The sequence below is a fragment of the Miniopterus natalensis genome, chromosome 12, assembly GCF_054644295.1.
Source record: "Miniopterus natalensis isolate mMinNat1 chromosome 12, mMinNat1.hap1, whole genome shotgun sequence".
NCBI lineage: Eukaryota > Metazoa > Chordata > Mammalia > Chiroptera > Miniopteridae > Miniopterus > Miniopterus natalensis.
In genome coordinates, this window is record NC_142092.1 from 46553371 (window position 1) to 46574354 (window position 20984).

General features: G+C 44.1%; 1 protein-coding gene across 3 annotated transcripts in view; it reads left to right on the top strand.

Moving 5' to 3' along the window:
• The window catches only part of NFX1 (nuclear transcription factor, X-box binding 1), a 57996-nt gene extending 41360 nt beyond the window's left edge, over positions 1 to 16636 (top strand). For 2 of the 3 annotated variants that reach the window (XM_016222939.2, XM_016222942.2), the window contains exons 14-24: positions 1052 to 1171; positions 3343 to 3422; positions 4944 to 5174; positions 5926 to 5999; positions 6781 to 6882; positions 7429 to 7470; positions 8980 to 9078; positions 9937 to 10003; positions 11189 to 11334; positions 11989 to 12090; positions 13524 to 13680. In XM_016222939.2, coding sequence (XP_016078425.2) covers positions 1052 to 1171; positions 3343 to 3422; positions 4944 to 5174; positions 5926 to 5999; positions 6781 to 6882; positions 7429 to 7470; positions 8980 to 9078; positions 9937 to 10003; positions 11189 to 11334; positions 11989 to 12090; positions 13524 to 13596 — 1136 coding nt within the window. In that variant the 3' untranslated portion in view covers positions 13597 to 13680. Of the gene's footprint in view, positions 1 to 1051; positions 1172 to 3342; positions 3423 to 4943; positions 5175 to 5925; positions 6000 to 6780; positions 6883 to 7428; positions 7471 to 8979; positions 9079 to 9936; positions 10004 to 11188; positions 11335 to 11988; positions 12091 to 13523; positions 13681 to 14468 lie in introns of those variants that run through there. The other variant, XM_016222940.2, reaches the window with a different exon arrangement.
• The last annotated feature ends 4348 nt before the right edge of the window (positions 16637 to 20984 follow it).

Genomic DNA, 20984 nt, shown 5'->3' on the forward strand with positions numbered 1-20984 from the left:
CTCTCAGGGATCCCTAGGGATCAACAGAGCACACTTTTAGAACTGTTGCATTAAAAGATTGGCCTAAATCAGGGTTTCCCAAAATGTCTTCTCTAGAATGCTAGGCTTCCCTTATTTCAAAAAGGAGTTGAGTCACTGCTTTGGAGTTCTATAATAAAACATACATGGCCCCTTACCCTTTACCTAGCTATTTCACATATATTAGCTCCTCAAAATAAGCTTGTTGAGTGGATAGATCAAAGTTCGGTATTCCCAATTTGATCAAAAGAAAGCTCAGAGGGACTTGCCCACAGTCCCTGAGCAAGTAAGTAATAGGTCTAGGACTAGGAGGACCCTGGGTTTCCAAACTCTAGAGCCCTAGTTGAGAACCATGGCCAAGGGCCTGATCTCTACCAAGGCCCAGAGTTGGAGAACTGGCTCCCCTTGGGTCTAAGGATTAGCACAATTTGACAAAGTGGGCTGCTTGTTAGAGCTGTCCCGTGTGAGCTCTAATTTTGATTTGGCTTGTGAACTGTGCCTGATGAACTCAGATATAGCTCTGTGCTTCATTTCAACTTTGTATTTCAAGCACCATAGATGTTGATTATACCTATAAGAATTTCTTGAATGGCTTCAGTGGCTCTCTGGGGTTTATATTCAAATGTATATTTTTATATGTTTGTAAACTACCTGTAGCTCGCATAATCTCTATCCACTTTCCTAACTAAAAGAGTTTTTTTTAAAAAGTGTACCTATAGTGGAAGCCTCCTTGTTCTCTCAAAAAGAGACAGCCTGTAGATCTCTTGTTTATAAAAATACATATAAAACTGTCTTGGATTCATGGTCTTAGAGTTAATTGTAGGTAAAAATGAAACACTTCATATCTGTCTGCTCCTTTGTCATCAGCTCAACTTTCACAAAATAAAAACTTCTTTTTAAAAAAAATAGCCAATTCTTCTCTAGAAATAAAAGCCCAAAAAAGAAAAGAAGTGTATGGGTGTGTGTGTAAAATATGTGTATGCTCATCCCAGACTCATGAAAGGTTATTTTGTTTCACCCACTGCTCCACCAGGTTTTGATGAATTAACCTGCCACTGTGGTGCATCGGTGATCTACCCTCCAGTTCCCTGTGGTACCAGGCCCCCTGAGTGTACCCAAACCTGCGCCAGAGTCCATCAGTGTGACCATCCAGGTGGGTCCCATCCCCTTGCCTCTGTACCTTACAGCCTGCTCACACCATATCATTTAGAATGTTGCATGATGGTCTTCATTGCTCTGACGTCATCCTGTGATGGCACCCCTTACTCCCAGAGTTGTGCGGGGCTGCTTCTGTGGAGGTGGGCCTGTGATTGGTACCACAGCTGGGGATCACAGTGCCCTTCATTGCTTTACTCTGCAGATACCAAACACACCTGAAAAGTCAGAAGCCCTTGCTGGTCTTGTCTTTTAGGGAGGTTTTTTCTTACTTTGTGGCTCCCTCTTTTGGTGCATGTTTCAAAGTTGAGCATCTTTTTACAAAATTAAAAGTAACTTGTGTTTTGCTGTTGTTATAGAAGCAATGTATGTTTATTATATAAAAAGAAAGAAAAAATAGAGATAAAGTCAAAAGATTGAAATATTTATGTTATCTTTTAGGAATTAAACTTAATGTGTATTTTGGGGGACCTTTTTTTATGAGTAAAATTTACATTTGCTTTTTTCCCCCCCTAAAATAAAGGTGGGATTCTCTTGAACTTACTCATTTTAACTAGCATTTTCCCCTTATTATAATTTTAGTCTCTCCTTATCAATGAATATTTTTTACAAAGAGATTTTTTCAATGGCAATGGAGTGTTCTGTTGCATAGGTGGACCATAACTTATTCAGTCGATTTTACATTGCTGGACATTTAAGTTGTTTCCAGTTTCTCTTTGATGGTCTGCTGCAGACACCAGGCCAAAAGCTACTTATTATCACCCATTTTTTCATATCCAAGCTAGTCACTGGTGTTCCTCTAGGACCATATCAGGCCCATCTTTTCATTTTACCTAGTCCCAGAGGCAAACCTGAAATTACTCAAGTCACCAGATTCGATACTTACAGTAACTCTGGCCATCTGATTCAGACTGACAAATAGGCAACTAGTTCTCAATTTTTAAGTTAATAAAGTAAAAAAGAACTAAGTAAATTATTTTTAAATTTATTTTACGTTATTTTTTCATCACCATTTATCCCTTCCCCATACCCTCTTCTCCCTCCACCCACCAGTAAGTTCTTTTTGAAGTGAAAAGTTCCTTCTCTGGGGACCTTAGGATGGCCCTCCCAGCTTAGTCTGCAAGCCCCTGCTATCGTGTTTACACCAATGTGAAATAAATGCCCAAGCCAATACTCATCCACTCCCTCCTTTACACGCAATTGCAGATGTTACAGATGAAGTCCAAATCCTGCTGGTTAATGTCCATAATATGAGCTTAATCATTTGTGAGTTTTATGGTTTTAGCCTGATTTTGTTCAGCATTCATTTAACTTTTGGGGGGCGGGGGTGTTGTATATCCAGCATGGTGTGAGACACAGAGGGAGGTTTAGAGGAAGAAAAAATATCCCATGACCTTGAGGTTCTTATGTTCTCCCTGAGAGGAAGAGGATGGTGATTTAGTACACATGACACAACTAACCATTACATGAAGATGGGCCAGATAGCATGGCATCAAGCCATCGGCGTAAGAACTAAGACATGGGGGAGTGTAAGAGAGCTCAGGGCAGGGTGTGGTCAGCTAAGGAAGGCTTTGTTGTAGGACATGAGTTTGAATGAACTGCCTCTTACGGGCAGCAAGGAAATTGAAAGGAGTCAGCAGAAGCATATTAGGTGGATGAGTAACAAAGATGTCTGAGCAGAAGTGAGCAGTTGCTGTGTAAGGTAGGGTCAAAAGAATGACTGAGTAGAATGGACAGACCATGGGGCTTGGATGCAGGAAATGGAACAGGAAAGCTGCCTCCCTCTCTGCTTCTGTGTTTGGCATGTCTGTCCCCCTCAGTTGGGTTTCTTTTTCTCACTCATGCTCATCCTTCAACACTTTAACATAAAACCAGCTACTTTTTACTTTCCTATAACCATTTTTAAGAGTACTCTAAGTTTAAAAGAGATTAATCAAAGAACTGATATGCCTATATGCATAACCCATGGACACAGACAATAGTGTGGAGAAGGCCAGGGGTGGGGGGTGGAGGGGATCAGTGTGGGGAAAAAGGGGGTAATCTGTAATACTTTCAACAATAAAGATAATTTTTTTTTAAGTTCCCTGTTATATGCCATTATGACATGTATAATAGTTTATGTGGCTTTATTTAAACATTGTTCCTAATTTTACCTCTCTCTTTCTATAGTATATCATTCTTGTCATAGCGAAGAGAAGTGTCCCCCTTGTACTTTCCTAACTCAGAAATGGTGCATGGGCAAACATGAGGTAAGTTTTCTCATGTTCATTATTTCAACCAGAGATTTATTTTTATTGAATTACTTTGAATTGTTAGTCTCATTGTTTCTCAAAATTAATACTCCCAAGAAGCAGAAGTTTGCTATTGACACTTTTTTAAATTAAGGTATAGGTTGTGTAACTATATACTATACATATATTAGGAAATAATGTCCTAAAGGGTAATGTAAATATAACCAAGTCTTCGGGGCAGGGGACAGAGGGCACAGAATGTGCAAAAATTATTCCCAGCGCCCTGGTAGTAGAGTAAGTTTTTAATGAGTGGGAACTACAATCTACCAAAATACTGATTCCAGAGTGTTACAAGCATTTATACCCTAGCCTTCAGAGTCTTCTTCAAGAGTAATAGTTATGTGTCACTAGAGCCAAAGTATATTTCTCATTTTGAGAGTACTTGAAAGAAGTTGAGTGATTATATAAAAGTAACCTTTGGTTTCACAGCAATAAAATTCCTGCATCTTTTTCCTGGAGTGAGGGATCCTGGAAGGAAGCAATTTCTAAGAAAAAATGAGTTGGGGGTTACATGGCCTATTGATTTTTTTGATTTTTTTTTTTAAATTTTTTTTTTTAATATATCTTTATTGATTTCAGAGAGAGGAAAGGAGAGGGATAGAGAGAGATAGAAACATCAATGATGAGAGAGTCATTGATCAAGCCCGCAACCGGGCATGTGCCCTGACCGGGAATCGAACCCCGATCGCCTGGATCCCAGGTCGACGCTCAACCACTGAGCCACGCCCGGCCGGGCCTGGCCTATTGATTTTTAACTTTTTAAAGACAGAGCTATGTAAAGCTGTGGAGACCATGAGTTAGGAAAGTTGAATATTTAATTACATAAAACAGTCCTCTCCTGGCCAGGTATCTCGGTTAGAGCGTCATCCCGATATGCCAAGGTTGTAGGTTCGATTCCCTGTCAGAGCTCATACAAGAATCAACCAATGAATGCATAAATAAGTGGAACAACAAATTGATCTCTCTCTCTCTCTCTCTCTCTCTCTCTCTCTCTTCCCCTCCCCCTCTCTCTCAAATCAATAAAAAACAACAAAAAACAGCCCCGCCAGTAGTCTTGAAACTATGGACCATCGATCCCCCTAGGGGCTCTCAGGATTGTCAACTCAGTGCCCTAAGTGTTTGCAAAGGACCGAAAAGATTATCTGATCCTCCCAGTTGGTCATAACATTTTCAAATACTCCCTAGTTACGTGGCTTCACATGCTTGTTACCCACCTTGGGAAGTTTATGTCCCAGGTCACACTTGGCTATTCCCACACATCCTTTTGGGTCCTAACAAGCATTATTAAATAAGGTTCAGAATTGGTTTTTTTTTCAAACTAACTTTTCAGACTTTGAAAATCGGCCTAATTTTTTCAGATAAAAATAACTTTTTGAAAAAAAGTTCATTTTGAAAGTTTAGAAATGTTTGGATAGGAAGTTAAAACTCATCCCAAATCCCACATGGAGATGAGAATCTGACTACTTCTGTGTTTCCTAGTTACGAAGCAACATCCCGTGTCACCTGGTTGATATCTCTTGCGGATTACCCTGCAATGCTGCACTACCGTGTGGGATGCACAAGTGTCAGAGACTTTGTCACAAAGGAGAGTGTCTTGTGGATGAGGCCTGTAAGCAGCCCTGCACCACCCCCAGAGCTGACTGTGGCCACCCGTGTATGGCACCCTGCCACCTCAGCTCACCCTGCCCCATGACTGCTTGCAAAGCCAAGGTGTGTATTCCTGGCTCCAGATGAGGTGTTGACTCTGGTTCTGGGGCTGCTAATGAATGAGTCCAGTACTGCCTACAGCGCTTCCTGGGCACACATCCTAATCAGAGGTCATTGGTTCCAAGAGACTACAAGTTAAGTTGGCAAGAGAAAGGTGGAATAAATTGTATAGATTTCTTTTGGCCCACCTTGAGATGGCCTTTTAAATATATAAGGGTCTGTTTTGTGTAAGATGTTGTGCTAGGTGCTGGGACTATACCAGTGAACAGGAGACACATGGTCCCTTCAGTTAGATGGGAGAGATACTCACTAATTAATTACTCAGATAATTATGAATGTTGTAAGTGTCATAAAGGAGTATGACACCTTTGTAGAGGGAGCTATGAGAGTATGTGAGAAGGGCACTAACGTGGTCTGAGGGATTAAGCAAGGCCTCCCTGAGGAGGTGAAAGCAGCAGGATGAGGTATAGTTGGTCCTGGGTCAAATGTGTACCTCTGGTTCAGTGGTAAAAACTCCATCCTAGGCCTGTCCTTTTAGATGGGATTAAGGACAAGAGTAGTTCCCAGAAAGGGGCATGTCAACTACCACATAATCAGTTTGCATGTGTGGTTAACTTCCTCCATCCCGGAGGGAAGCCCCTCACTGTCTCTGTTCTCTGCCATGGTTTTTTTTGAAAGAGGCTTTAAAAGTGAAAGCTGCCTATTCACATGGTTTCCGTGTACTAAAAGTCTCTCCATGTTAATCTTATTTCAGATTGAGCTGCAGTGTGAATGTGGAAGAAGAAAAGATATCATGATTTGCTCTGAAGCATCCAGTACTTATCAAAGGTAGCATGATCTAAATGGTAATAATTGGTGGATCTAGGTAAAGAGAATACATGTATTTATTGTAGGATCCTTGCAACTTTTGTAAATTTGAAAAGTTTTTAAAGTAAATTTTCTTGAATTTTGTTTTTCTTGTTCAAAGAAAAGGTACTACTTTATGTACCTTTTCTTCCTGAACTTTAATTTGTAAAGTAGCCTCTTTATTTCTCCTCCTCCTCTTCCTCTTTCCTTTTTGTTCTTATTACACCATGAGATCAGAAGGAGAAATGTCCTGAAGTTGTGTGAATTGCTTTAATGCCCTACCACTTGTGACACAGCTAGGACCAAGTCCTGTGCTCTTCCCCTGGTGTGGGGGTTTCTGAATGTCCTTGCAGCCTCCAGAAATCTTGGGACCCATTTGTTCACACAGGGATCTGAGTACAGAGATGAAGGTGTTAGGAATGGATGGTTGTGTGTATCTGATTACATGCAGAGATGTGCCATGGAGATAGGACTCTAGGAGTATGCAGACATCAGAGTGACTGTGTTTGGATACTCCCAGAATGCCAGGCATTGGCCTGGATGTTTAAGTGGTACTGAGGAGTAGATTACCGTCCTGTGGAACTGCTTTAGAATTTAATTGAGGAGATATGACATAAGGGTGTAAGTAGTTTCTAATAGATGGGCTTTCAAGCCCACACAAATTGTTGAGTGGTAGATAGTCCTTGAAAGAAGTCTTCTCTGTGCCTAGTATGAGGAGGTTCTTGTGAAACTAATGTCTTTTCTTCCCTTTTTTATACTTCAGAATAGCTGCTATTTCCATGGCCTCTAAAATAACAGACATGCAGCTTGGAGATTCAGTGGAAATCAGCAACTTAATTACTAAGAAGGAAATTCACCAAGCCAGGTAATTTTTTAAATGTGTGGCTATGCCTTCTTTTTCCTATTAGGCTTAATTTCCAGAGGGCAGGAACAATTCATTTCTCAATCCCTCACAGTAAAGCCTTGTATACATAGTAAATGTTCAACAGACATTTGATATTAAGAGTCACACACAATCCAATCCAATGAATCTTACTCATTGTATAGCTGAGACCAGAGGAGACTTTTCTAGGCCTTACTCCAGCAAGTAGCCAGAGGAAGCAGAGGCATAGATGTGTCCATCTCGACCCACTGGAGAACAGAGAACCAGAGTGGTAGCTATGTCAGGAGGCGGAGGTAGCACTGGGAGCATTTTGGGGGGCTAAGCTGGCAGGGGACACTCTGAGGCCCTTCTGAGGATTGCTAGACTTTCATAACCCAGGGGCCTACCCACCTTTCCTTGAGAAGGACCTCATCCAGCCATCCTCTGGCCTAGAGTCTGCTCTGTTTCCAGGTTGACTGACTAAGAGCTTTATTGCTAGATAGAAACTGTGAAACGTGTGCCCTGACTTTATTTTTTTCATTTCTCAAGGTTGGAGTGTGATGAGGAGTGTTCAGCCTTAGAAAGGAAAAAGTAAGTAGTGTCAGCTGCTGTTTATCTCATTGTCCTTGAGCTCTGTGAAACTAGTGGGAGGGAGCAGCCCCTCAAGCATTCACTCAGTACCTGCTCCTAGTCTTTTGCTGCTATTGGAGAGCAGGAGAAATTTGATCATCAAGAACTGAAGTATCTAAGGATAAACCACTTAACACGATTTCAGCATATTTCCGAAACATGAGCTTATGTAGTTTTGGGCATGGTGTAAACATCGCATGCCGTACAGCGTAATTGTTCATGACTAGCAGACTTCCTGATTCCACTGGAGGTAAGAGGCTTAAAATTTTTTTAATGAACTTTTATGTTGAAGCATAATATACATACAGAAGATCAGAAGTACACAGATCAGTGAGTCATAACAAACAAAGTAAATAATGTTATAATCAGCACCAGCTCAAGAAATGGAAAAACAGAAACAGACAAATACAGACAAAGTATAGTTCTGTTTTACGTTGAAGTTGGACTTTGAACAGTTGTTCACAGTACCCTTCTTTAAGTGGCTATATATGTAGAAGGTAATATGATGATTAATAGCACTGCCAAATTTCCCTTGGTTTGACCCCTATAACTTTGTAATAACTGCTATTCAAAACTCTTGCTCTTTGAGAACCATCAGTTACAGTGTTCTCAGCTGCAAATTGTGAACTAAGAGTCCTGAGTATTCAGAAATGCTGTAGTGAAAACACAGAAGGTCACATCACAGGCAGTTGTGGGGGCCATTTGAAACATGATTACTAAGGGTCTGAGGTCCATACTGTTTAACCCAGTAATCCCACACCTGGAAACATTTTCCAGAGAAATAATCTTAAAAGCTTTTTGCTCAAAGATATTAATTGTGTCATTTATAATACTGAGAAACTAGAGAACTGTTAAAGAACCCTAAATGAGGAATGTTTAAGTTGTGGGATATACATAATTGGAGGATTATGCAGCTCTTAAAACAGTATGTGTGAAAACCAAATAGTAATGTGAGGAAAGCTAATCATATAATGATGGGGCGAAAAAGATGCAAAGTTTTATATACACTGATTTCAGTGTATTTATGGGGGGGAAATCTGAAAGGAAATGTATTAAAATGCAGTGCTTATGTTGTTAGTAGAATTCTTTATTTTCCAGACTTTCTAAATGTGATATTTATAGACCCACTTAATGTATCTGATGTGTAGGTGAAACCTCAAAGAATGTCATCCCACATTGATCATTTCCAATGCTCTCAATCCCCCAGCCTTCTCTTCACCAAAAAATCTAAGTCCCCCATCTTAGCCTATGGCTTATTCAGACCCACATAGATCTGTCTTGTTTATTTTCTTCTATGAAGACAATATTATATCTAGTCCCAAGTTGTTATTATTCCTTCCTTAATAATCGGGTTTACTGAAATGAGATCATTAATGTGTAAAGAACTTAGGACATGGTGAGCACTCTGTGTTACTATAAGATAGTTTTCACCCCCTTTCTTTTATTTACATACTTCTCTCTTACTTTCAGGCAGTTAGCAGAGGCATTTCATATCAGCGATGATTCTGATCCTTTCAATGTACGTTCTTCAGCATCAAAATTTAGCGACAGTTTGAAAGAAGATGCCAGGTATGTAACTTGTTACCTACTTTCTTTTTTTTTTTTAAATTGAGCTGTATTATTTTTTAATCCTCACCATATTTTTTCCATTGCTGTTTCAGAGAGAGTAGAAGGGAGAGACACAACACACACACACGCACACACTCTCTCTCTCTCTCTCTCTCTCTCTGACTGGTTGCCTCCTGCATGTGCTGGGGATCTAGCCTGCAACCGAGGTACATGCCCTTGGCTGGTATCGAACCCGGGACCCTTCAGTCCAGGGGCCAATGCTCTAACCACTGAGCCAAACCGGCTAGGGCGTTATCTACTTTCTTAATTGTGGCTTATAAGAGTGTTTGGTCTTTTATGATGTAACTGATACTCCTCTGTGATTGAGCCAGTTAAAGTTTATATATCTATTATAGGAGATTATATGATATTTAATAAAAATCCTTCTCTCAGTTTCTCAGAACTATCCCCTTATAGAATTGAACTTGGAATGTGTGTATGTGTGGCCCTATGGTAGGAGTTTGGGACTCCCTAGGGCTGGACTAGCCTAAAATCTCTGGACAAATTCCAACTTTGTCCACCCAGGTCTCAGTCACAGGGATCTTCACTTGAGCAGTAACAGCTCTTATTTTCCACCTATTTCCTGGCCCTCCACTGGCTATTTCTTCTTCCATCTTCTCCTTTCTCATATTTTTTTTTTCTTTTTCTCTTTCTTAGTTTGATCACAGTCAGCATTCTGTTATCTGACAGTTCCTAACCTCTGCAGTTTTTCTGCCCACATTGTCCATTGTCTGTGCTTTATAAACAGAGAGGGTGGGCAGGAGGGATTTTCAAAGAGCAGGAACAGATGAAGTTGACTGTAGTGATTTCTCATTTCAGGAAGGACTTAAAGTTTGTCAGTGACGTTGAGAAGGAACTGGAAGCCCTTGTGGAAGCCGTGAATAAGGTTGAAGTCAAAACATCCAATTGGACGTGTCTCTAAAGCCAGCTTGATAAAAAATCAAGCCCCAGAAACTGTTGGTGTAGAATAGTTGTAGAAAAAGTCACAACTTCCTTTTGAGGATCCTATCTTTCCCCAAAGCCCAGCCATAATAATATCCACAGAAGCCCTGGCCTGGTTCAGGAAAGATACCTGCAGTCAAATTACGTGTAAATAAAAATCCTAGTTCAGTGCCTAAGAATAGGTGAAGAAACCTGGACGAGGGATTTCAGTAGTAATAGTTGAATGAATGTGTGAGATAATTAGGGAAATAGGCTGGGCCTCAGATCTCTGAAGGGCTGTTGTATAATAGGACACACTAGTTCTTTATTACCCCAAAGGCAGGAAAGAAACGCTTTGGTAAAGATAAAAAGGTAAATGACTAGAGCTGAAGAGTAATGGCATAGACTCCCTCAGGAGTCTCAAGGGAGAGAGACCTCTGTCCTGGAAGCAGCCAGGGATGTTGAGGAGGTAGCTTGAAGCAAAAGAAGTCTTTTAGTCAGAAGCAGCCAGCCCCTCAGTGGCTCCCTATTCATTCAGTGGGGACTAGAGTGAGGATGGGATGCTGCTTTAGTTCATACCTAATGAAGTTTCCTTCCCACCATCTGTCTTGCCCCCTTCCCTTCCTCCCTTTGTTCCTACTTCCCAGCAGGATACTAACACAAAGGAGGAATGGAGTCATTTTTCCTCTCCTAATTAAGAAACCTGAGCAAATGTATTTCTCTGCTTGTGTGTCTGTATGTGCACAAGCATGATTTTTAGTGCAGAATGTACTTTTATAGGAAGTGAGATTTTCCTGTTTTGTAAGTCTTAAATTTATTTAGTCATTTCTTAGGATTATCACTCACCCCCTACTTATAGGCCCCCTCAGGAGGAACCATTCACTGTCTAAGTCTTAGTTCACTTACCCTTTGTCCCTAACCCTGCGCAGCTGCCACTGTATGGCTCACAAGTAGATGAAGTGCATCAGCCCTCATCCTTCCAAACCACTTGGCTGGCTTGGGAGTCAGTGAAATGCCCTGCACTGTAGGCCTCTAAAACTCAGCCTCCTCTCTATTGACCCAGGCTGTTCTGGAGGGAGGGTAGGACCTTTGTAAACATATTTGGTTTTCAAGATGATTTCATCAATCATTTTCTTTTCCCTTAACACAGGGAAAGAATAGTAAGAAGAGCCACTTCTTCCCTCCCATGAACAGAGACCACCGCCGGATCATCCACGACCTGGCCCAAGTGTATGGCCTGGAGAGTGTGAGCTATGACAGTGAACCGAAGCGCAACGTCGTAGTCATTGCAGTCAGGTGGGCTGATCTTGCCATCATAGGAGGAGCTGCTCAGTGGGGCAAACTGGACCTGAGAAGCAGAGTCTGTCAATATTTGCTTTCCTTACTTCCTCTCCTGGAAGAATAGTTGGAAAATAGGCTTCTGGGACAGCCATTCTGAGATGGTCTGAAGGTCCAGAGAGCAAAGCCTCAGTCCACAGGACAGACCCACCTAAAGAATATGAGCCTCGGGTCTGTCCACATCCACATCCATCACTGGCGGAAGCATTCCTCGGGCTGAGGAAACAGACCCTGAGGGCCTGGGTTGGGTGCCTACCCATCACATCTGTCCCTTTTTCCCTTCTGCCCTGGCATGGTGGAAACAAAGAATGCTGGACTGTGACTCAAGGTGTTTGCCATCAGAGGAAACTGGGGCAGTAATGTGAGACAGGAGGGGACAAGGAGGATCTAGGATCAAGTGTGAGATGAGAAAAAGCAAATAACCGGTCCAGCAGAGGTGGGCGGAAGGGGCGAGGGTTAAATGAAGGTGACCATGTCTGAGCGGAGACAGGTCCTATCAGAGAGTGCTCAGTAGCATCGTAGTGCCAAAGTCATGGACTGGATTTCCAGCTATCTGCCTATCTCCACAAACAATTCTCACTTTTCAATATTTTGTGTTTTGACTTTTATCAGAGGGAAGTCTGTTTGTCCTTCTACCACGCTGACAGGTATACTTGAAAAGGAAATGCAGTCACGGCCTCCACCACCAATTCCTCATCACAGACAGTCAGACAAGTAAGAATTCTTCAGCTGCTTTCCAGAGGGCCCTGTCTGTTCAGAGAAGCCATCAGGGCTGAGCTGTTCTGGGCTGTACCAGCCATTGGCAGCCTCCTGAGGCCTGGCCTTAGGGCACCGTGTTCAGATATGTAAGGTTTGACTGGATGTCAGACACATTTGTCATGCCAGAGGGGTCCCAATTTGATGTTTGTTATGCCCACTTCCCCTCAAGGATAGCAGTCATGACATAATTTCCATGGTGTAGATGGAGACACTGGAAAGTGGATTCAGCCTGTCACACTAGATGATATAGGAACATCATGCAGTTCACAGCAGTTACTCTGGATGGAAGTGAGATTGATGGGGGGAGTTGTCAGTAAAGAGGGGGACTTTCCTGGTTTGCTCTACTTCCTTTTTTTTTTTAAATTACCTTTTTTTTTTTTTTTTTTTTAATATGTCTTTATTGATTTCAGAGAGAGGAAAGGAGAGGGAGAGAGAGAGACCGAAACATCATTGATGAGAGAGTCATTGATCGAGCCCACGACCTGGGCATGTGCCCTGACCTGGAATTGAACCCCGATCGCCTGGATCCTAGGTCGATGCTCAACCGCTGAGCCACACCCGGCCGGGCGGTTTGCTCTACTTCCATATGATTTTAGTCATTTTTACAACCAAGACATGTATTCATGATTTAAAGAGAAAAGAAAACCACATTGGCAAGCAGCAGCAAGTCTGCCAGCTATTTTCTCTGGCAGGGAAGGAAGCTGGCTGCCCTACTATTATGAAGCAGCATTGCTTGAAAGTTGCTCTGAAACTCACAGGGTTCCCTACTCCCATTCTGGCCTTCCACACAGAAGCCCTGGCAGTACCCCCTACACGAAACCTCTGGGACGTGGGTAGAGCAGTTTACAAGGTAACCATGAGGGTCATAGCAATCTCTGTTCCCCTGGGACTAGACAGAGCACCTAGGTGTTGCCCATTGGACACAGCCCCAGCAGGAGCAGCTGGGGCCATGTAGCCCCCAGTGTCAGCCCTGATCATCCCTGGGAAGCAGGCAGCCTAGATTCCAGTCTGTGCAGATTGCATGTCTAATGAACAGTAGTTTTGGAAATGGGTGGAGTATTTGACACCTTACTCCACAGCTGTGTCCAGTACCACCTGGGCATAACCATGTGTAGTCATTGGCCTCTTTATGCTATACTTTTTGCCCCCTTTGCTTGCTTTACTTTTGTATAAAACTGTATTGTAGAAAATTATTAGAGAAAATAGTATTAATATAGTGAACCCCTGTGTGCCCATCACCAAATTTCAATAGTTCTGAGCTCATGTAGACCCCCTCTATCTTATCAAAGCTTCACAAATGATAAATCAGCTGATCCTTAACTTTCTGAATAACTGAATCTGGTTTCTCCTAGAAAGAAAAGATAGATTATTATTTGTTTGCTTTTCAGGAATCCTGGGAGCAGTAATTTACAGAAAATAGCCAAGGAGGCGGTAATTGACTACTTTGATGTCCAGGACTGAGAAGCTCAAGATGTACTTAGATGAAAGAATGATTAGGTGGGGTGGAGATTCATTTGCCAGCAGATAAATCATGCTTGTTCCCAACTTCCTGGTGGACTTATAGCCTCACATATTGTTTTGTATTGATACATCCAAAGCATGAGTGTGTCAGAAATCCCGTCCTCTGATCTGTCTGTATGAAATGTTTCTGTGAAGCCAGATGTTGGCTGCACAGTCACTAGTGATTCAGTCATGTATTTGCAGAGGCTCCTCACACCTTCACTGATTGCTCGGAGGCTTAGGGGAACATTGGGCTCGATTTGGACAAACCAGAATTTTAGCCTGAAACCAGTGTTATGGCACTTAGTTATAGTCTCAGTTGTCCCAGTTATCCATCCTCCTGAAAACGCCTGCAACATCAGATGCACCTCGCTTTCTTAATCCAGACTGATCGCAGTCTTTGGAAAGACACAAGGAAATTTCTCAGTCTGAAATAGCAAACATTGAATTGGTTCACCATATCCGGAATCACACATGTTGCGTTGACCCCAGATATCTTATCTGAATCTTTTGCCAAAAACTCATATATCTATCTAGCTGAACTTACTTTAGTGGTTCTCAGTACCATTAGTTCTAGACCTAGCAGAGGGGTTGGGTGACTTTACAGAATTCCATTTTCTATCCAAGGGACACCTCATACCACATCACTGACCCTGTCTGGTGACAGTCACTTTAGCTATCCACCATGATGGCAGAGGATATAGAGCAAGCTCCTCCTGCCAGGTTCACACTGTGGCCTCTATGTATGTATGACCAGAGTAGCCCCAACACCTTCTCTATAGTTGAGAAAGAGTCTCAGGTAGACTTATTTTTTTTGTGTTGCTTTTTCCCAGGCCTGCAGCAGCTGTATTGGCTCTCCCTATCTCTGAGCACTGGACATCTGTTTGAATAGTCAAAGTATGTGGACAGTCCAGGACTTATCCCAGCAGCCCCTGGAAGCATTCTTCAGGCTCCTTTAAGGCAGGTGCATCACCAGTTACGTTAGTTTGGCCCTCTGCATTGGTACCTCTGCAGCACAGAGGCCGAACTTCCAGTTTTCTTCTGCTCCAAAGCAAGCCATGAGCCCCAGAGCAACAGGAGATTTCAAAAATGACTTTACAAAACCAACACTTAATTTTCACAGAGCATAGCTACCCTTTGGTCCTGACCCAGACAATCTGCCTTGAAAAGCGTCAGGTACATCAGTGGGGATAGACAACTGGAGGGAAGAGATGAACTACACACCACCTTATCTGGGCCCATTTAGCACAGGGTCAACGGCCCTACACCCAATAGGAAGCCCACAGGCATCTGTTATGTCTTTTAATCAGTGGGTTTAGTGGGTGAACTCTACATTGAGAGCACCTCGGAATCAGCAGGAGGCAGGAAACCTGTTTTCTGATTCCAGCTCTGTCACATAACAACTTGCCACTTGGTAGAATGGAGGTATGAAGCTACCTCACCAGGGTGGTGATGGTTAAATGAGATAACTTACATAGAGGTACCTGATCTATCATAGGTGCCGAAAGTTTATAAAATAAGACTTGATAATTGGAAAATATGTAAGCATCTTTTTTCTCCATAATATTAGCCAAGTAAAAAGTTAGAATGCTTGTGTGCCTACTTAGCACCAGCCTTGTACCAGGGCTGTGGGGAGATGTGGCCTGTTTTTAGTTAGTAATCCAGTAGGGGACACATATCTGAATATATATAATGGAATAGGTTGGTTTGGTACAAATCGGTCATTAATCTTATTAAAAGCTGAAGAGTTATACAAGGAGTTTTTGTGACATGGTAGGACTGGGTTAGCTCTCGTGCTTGGGGGAAGGACCCCTGATTGGGAAGGGAAACAGAAGGAAGCATTTGAGTGGAGTCTGAAGATGGCAGAGTGCCATTTGTAGGAGAGAGGCATTCCAAGTGAAGGTAAAGGGCATGAGGCAAGCCCTGGAATATGGTTTGTGGTGGGTTTGAGGAAAGGATCTTCCAGAGTGGGCAGACAACTGGAGGGACAGATGATGAAGCTGGAGAGGTAGACAGGTCAACTTGAGAGCCACCTGGAGCCATTGAGGGATCCTAAGCAGAGAGTAGCTCAGCTGGATTTATGATCTAGAGCAGGAGCCAGCAAACACTTTCTATGCCAGATAGTAAATATTTCAGGTTTTACGAACCTTAGAGTTTCTGTTGCAGCTGCCCGACCCTGACATTGTAGTGTGAAAGCAGCCACAGACAGTACATGAGTGAGCATGCACAACTCTGTTCTAATAACAATTTTATGGACACTGAAATCAGAATTTCATGTAATTTTTATATCACAAAATATTTTTATTTTGCCCAACCTTTTAAAAATGTGAAAACTATTCTTAGCTCATGGGTTGTACAAAAACAGCAGCAGGCTGGCTGTGGCCATAGACCTTAGTTTGCCCAGGGATTGGAGAACGAACAGGTAAGAGGCCCAGCCAAAAGCTGTGGGAGCGATCCAAGTGAGAGGATGAGGGTGGTGGGAGTTGGTGCAGCAAAGAGGGAAAAGATTTCAGGAGATGAAGAAAGTAGGATAGGATGCCGGGGAGCAGCAGAGAGCTAGCCCCCATCACCAAAGGGACCCCAGACCCCCTCAGCAAAAGGAAGCTGCTTCTCATTCTCCAATGAGCAGTGGTCTTAGACAAGACTCTACATGAATGTGGCCTAGAGGGAAAGATACCCCTCCACCCCATGCATGGAGGGAGCTGTGGGCATCAGAACTCCACACTTGCTTCCCGAGAATCAGGTGGTATCTTCGCTCCCCCCTCCAGCCCCACACTCTCCAGCAGGAGTTTGTTTATGGGGCCAGAGCTTTCCAGAGACCAAGTTCTTATCTCTGGAATTCCCTCTGGCAGGACTGACTCCTCTCAACAGTGGTGCCAGCCTGGCGTGCCATGGGGGGTTGTATGCAGGACTGGAGATAAAAGCAGCCTTCCAGGTTGCAGGTCTGTGCGGAGCAGCTCTGGATGGTGTCCTGGACAGGGCCCAGCCAGGCCAGAGGCCGGGGGGGGGGGAGGGGGTCAGTCTTGTGAGGGAAGTGCAGTCTCAAACAGAAGATCCTGAGATTTAGGTTTAGGTTTGGGGGGCCCCTGCATGGTGCCAGCCTTTTTGCTTCATGCCTAAAAGTCTGGAGACCTTGTCCTCTAAGGAGTACCTGCCTCTGTGCCACCTCTTTCAAAATTGAGAAGAAAGAGCCAGGACAGGCTAGAGCTCCTTCACTTCCAACCTACCTTCCTCTGCTACACTCATCAGGCAAATTCTCCCAAACTCCTCACATGGCCTCAGCATAAATGTCCCATACCATCTCTCATGGCCTTTTAGAGCTCACAATTCACCAGGGCATTCTCTATGCCCATTCATCCCCAGTCTGCAAAGGCCCAGGCAGAAGGAACAAGGCTCCATGGGGTCTCACTTTTGTATGCCAAGCTAGGACTGGAATCCAGGCCTTGGGTTTTCCAACGTAGAGCTGCCCTAGGCCAGGAGGGGCCTGAGTCCTCAGGATAAGGTGCATCATCTTCCCCAAACAGAACTGCTTGGGCACCGTTCCAAGTGGCCCAGGCTGCCCTCACCCCGGTCTTCATGCTGCACAGCCTCCTGGGAGTCCTGGGTGCAAAGAACCCAGCTGAACTGCTAGGATACCCAATTGGCTGCCTCAGCTGTCTCTGTGAGTCTGGGTGGTTTGCTGCCAATGTCTGGGCATTGGTCTCCCCATCTGTCAGGTGGGTAGTAGTTCCTGCTCGTGCATGGTTTGAGCCATTGGGAGGGTAGTGGGAAGACGGTCTGAGAGGTCAGAGTCTGCTGGTGTCATTTGGCATCTCAGCAGGTCAAGTGTCTAGAATTTGTCCCAGGGCTGCCTCTCAGGGGATAGATCACTTGGGAAGGAATAGAACAATCTCGAAGTTGCTCTGAAAGAGGCTGGGGCTTTCAGTCACTAACCCCTTACTCCACCCCCACCCCCAACCACCCCAAACCTGACACCTGGGTGAAGAAGTCAGAAGTTCTCATGTACCTACACTTTACCAAGGATCTCTTCTGACCTCTTAATATGCACCAAGCACTGTGCTCATCTTGTATTCTTCAAAGCCCCGTGAAATAAGTATTCTTATTCCCGTTGTATTAGTGGGGAAACTGATGACTGGAAGTTAGGTCACTAACCCAAGATCACTCAGTTAACAACTGGGGATCTGATATTCCTACTATGTCTTACTCCAAAACCTGTGTCCTCTCCACTACATGGTCAGAGCAGCAGCAGCAGCAGCTCACACTGGAGTCCCTGGGATTGCATGGCCCATGAGGTCAGGACAGATGGGAGGAAAGCATACACTGTACAAATGCAGAGAACACCAGCAGCCCCCAAAGGTGAAGGGGTTTTCCTACAGTGGCCATGAAGGGACAGTATATATCCTCAAACCTGGAGCCTAGGGACAGAGTTGGGGAGTATTTGCACTTTGCCACATGAAAGCTCTTTATTTAAAATTTTTAGAAGAGTTTATAACTATTATCTTTTGAATGTATCACCTTTTCATTTTTTAAATTTTTGATAGTATAACATGTCCCCCATTTTCCTCCCCTCCCCCACCTACCCAGCCCCTGCCTCACCCCAGGCCTTTGCAGCACTATAGTTTGTGTCCATGGGCTATGCATATATGCATAAAAGTTCTTTGCTTAATCTCTTCCCACCCCCATTTCTGTAAGATCTGTCAGTCTGTTCCATGCATCCATGTCTCTGGACCTATTTTGTTCATTGGATTCCACATATAAGTGAGATCACGTGATATTTTTTCTCTGACTGGCTTATTTCGCTTAGCATAATACTCTCCAGGTCCTTCCATGCTGTTGCAAAGGGGAAGAGATCCTCTTTTTTAGCCACATAGTATTCTATTGTGTAAATGCCCCACAGCTTTTTTATCCACTCATCTACTGATAGGCACTTGGGCTGTTTCCAGATTTTAGCTTTTGTAAATAATGCTGCTATGAACATAGGGATGCATATATTCTTTCTGATTGGTGTTCGGGATTCTTAGGATATATTCCCAGAAATGGGACCGCTGGGTCAAATGGCAGCTCCATTTTTAATTTTTGAGGAAACACCATACTGGTTTTCCACAGTAGCTGCACCAATCTGCATTCCCACCAGCAGTGTACTAGGGTGCCCCTTTCTCCACACCCTCACCAGCACTTGTTTGTTGATTTGTTGATGGCAGCCATTCTGACAGGTATAAGATGATACCTCAGTGTGGTTTTAATTTGCATTTCTCTGATGATTAGTGACGTTGAACTTTTTTTTTTTTTTTTTTTAAATATGTCTTTATTGATTTCAGAGAGGGAGAGAGCGAGAAACATCAATGATGAGTCATTGATTTGCTGCCTCCTGCACGCCCCCTACTGGTGATGGAGCCCACACTCCGGGCATGTGCCCTGACCAGGAATCGAACCTCTATCTCCTGGATCATATAGGTCAATGCTCAACTGCTGAGCCACGCTGGCTAGGCAAGCATTTTTTTATGTGTCTCAGCTATCTGTATGTCCTCTTTGGAGGAGTGTCTTTGTCCAACAGGCTGAGGACCAAACCTCTATCTGCAAAGCCCTGGAGGGGCCTGGCCTGAGGCTGGGAGTTCTTCCTGCCCCACCTCTGTCCCCATCCACAGCCTCAGCTGGGATGAGGCATGGGGTGGGTAGGTAAGTAGTATCATAACATGAGGCTTCAAAGTTCTGGAAGAAGTTAGAGCTGGGGGCCCCCCCAGACACCAACAGACTGAAGCCTTACAGATAAGGAATCCAAGGCCCAGAGAGTGGAGGGGGTCCTTTTTGGGTCACACATCCAGCCCATGCTGGGCTTGGGAGTACGAGAATGGGAGAGGAGCCAGGGCTCCCATGGTTCATGTCCTAGCCTGGCTCCCAGAGCTGCACAGATGTTCCCTGAGCCCAGCCAGGGAGTGATTAGAGGAGGGATTGTGTGTATATATGTGTGTGTGTACGTGTATGAGAACCGAGATCAAGGATGCACAGGTGCCACAATGCCTGCCTGCCTGCCTGCCTGCCTGCCTGCCTGCCTGCCTGCCTGCTGTGAAAGCTCTCTCTCCTCCAGAAACGTCCCTCACCCTCTGTCCCAAGTCTTGGTCTCAACTCTCCCCTAGGCCTGGCCTCAGTTCACCCTACCCCTCTTCTCTGACCTCGCCTTCCACTTTCCCCTCCCTCTTTCCATTCCAGCAATGGCCCCTTCATGTTCCCACCTCAGAACCTTAGCACTGACTCTTTTCTCAGCCCAGCATGCTCTTCTCCTTGGTGTCCACATGGCTCACTCCTTCACCCACTTCAGGTCTTTACTCAAAGTCACCTTGTCAGTGAGGCTTCTGTCTTCATAGCCCTACACACTTCCTATCTCCCTTTCCTGCTTTTCCTCCTCAGCATGTATCACTAACACACCATGTTTTGCACAGAATATCAGCTCCGTGAGAACAAGGACTTTTGTGTATCTTCCTGCATGTGTCCTCAGCACTGGAATGGTGTCTGGCATGTTGCAGGCTTTCAACCAATGTCTGCCAAGAGAATGAAAGGGGACTGTGCTCTGTGTACAGAGATGCTCTGTGACCGGGATTGGGCTTATCTAGCCTGACATTGGGATCAGAATCTGCAGGATGTTATGAGCAATGGGCCTAGAACAGATCTGTGGCAGAGCAGTGGACAGCAGGCAGGGGTTCTGGATGGACCCAGTGGCTGCCTTGGCTCTGAGGCCACCTCTAGGGGCATGAGGATGCCAGAAGGCTGAAGTAGTCAGTGAAGGACAGGGGAGGGTAGCAACCAGAACCCTGGGGCCCATATATGCCTCTCCCACCTATGACTGACACCCTGGTTACGCTGCTCTGAAACACTGGAAATTAGAAAGCCACTCTTCTCATGTTCACAGAGTCACTGAGGCTGAGAGGGGAAGAGAGGCTTGTCCAGTATCACTGAGGGAAGCAGCTGGCTGGGACTTGCAGCTGTGGGCCCTTACCTTGTCACTCCCAGGCCTGGTTCCCTGGCTGAGCTCCTCCCACCATGGGATGTCAGACATACTCAAATCTCTCCCCTTTATCCCTGGACCCCCTGTAATCTCAGCAGGCAGCAACCCACTACTCTTCCTATTCTTATGACATAGCTGTTCATCTTTTTATATGAAACCTACAAATATCACAGTTATATGTCATAAAGTACAATCATATAGCCCATAAATTTTTCCCCAACTCCAAAACTAGGATATTATTAATAGCTTGCACCACCCCATGCTACTTCCCATTTTTTCATCTCCCATTTCTATAGTCTATATCCCTCGAAGAATCATCCCCCCCCTTTTTTTTAAGTAGTTTTATCAT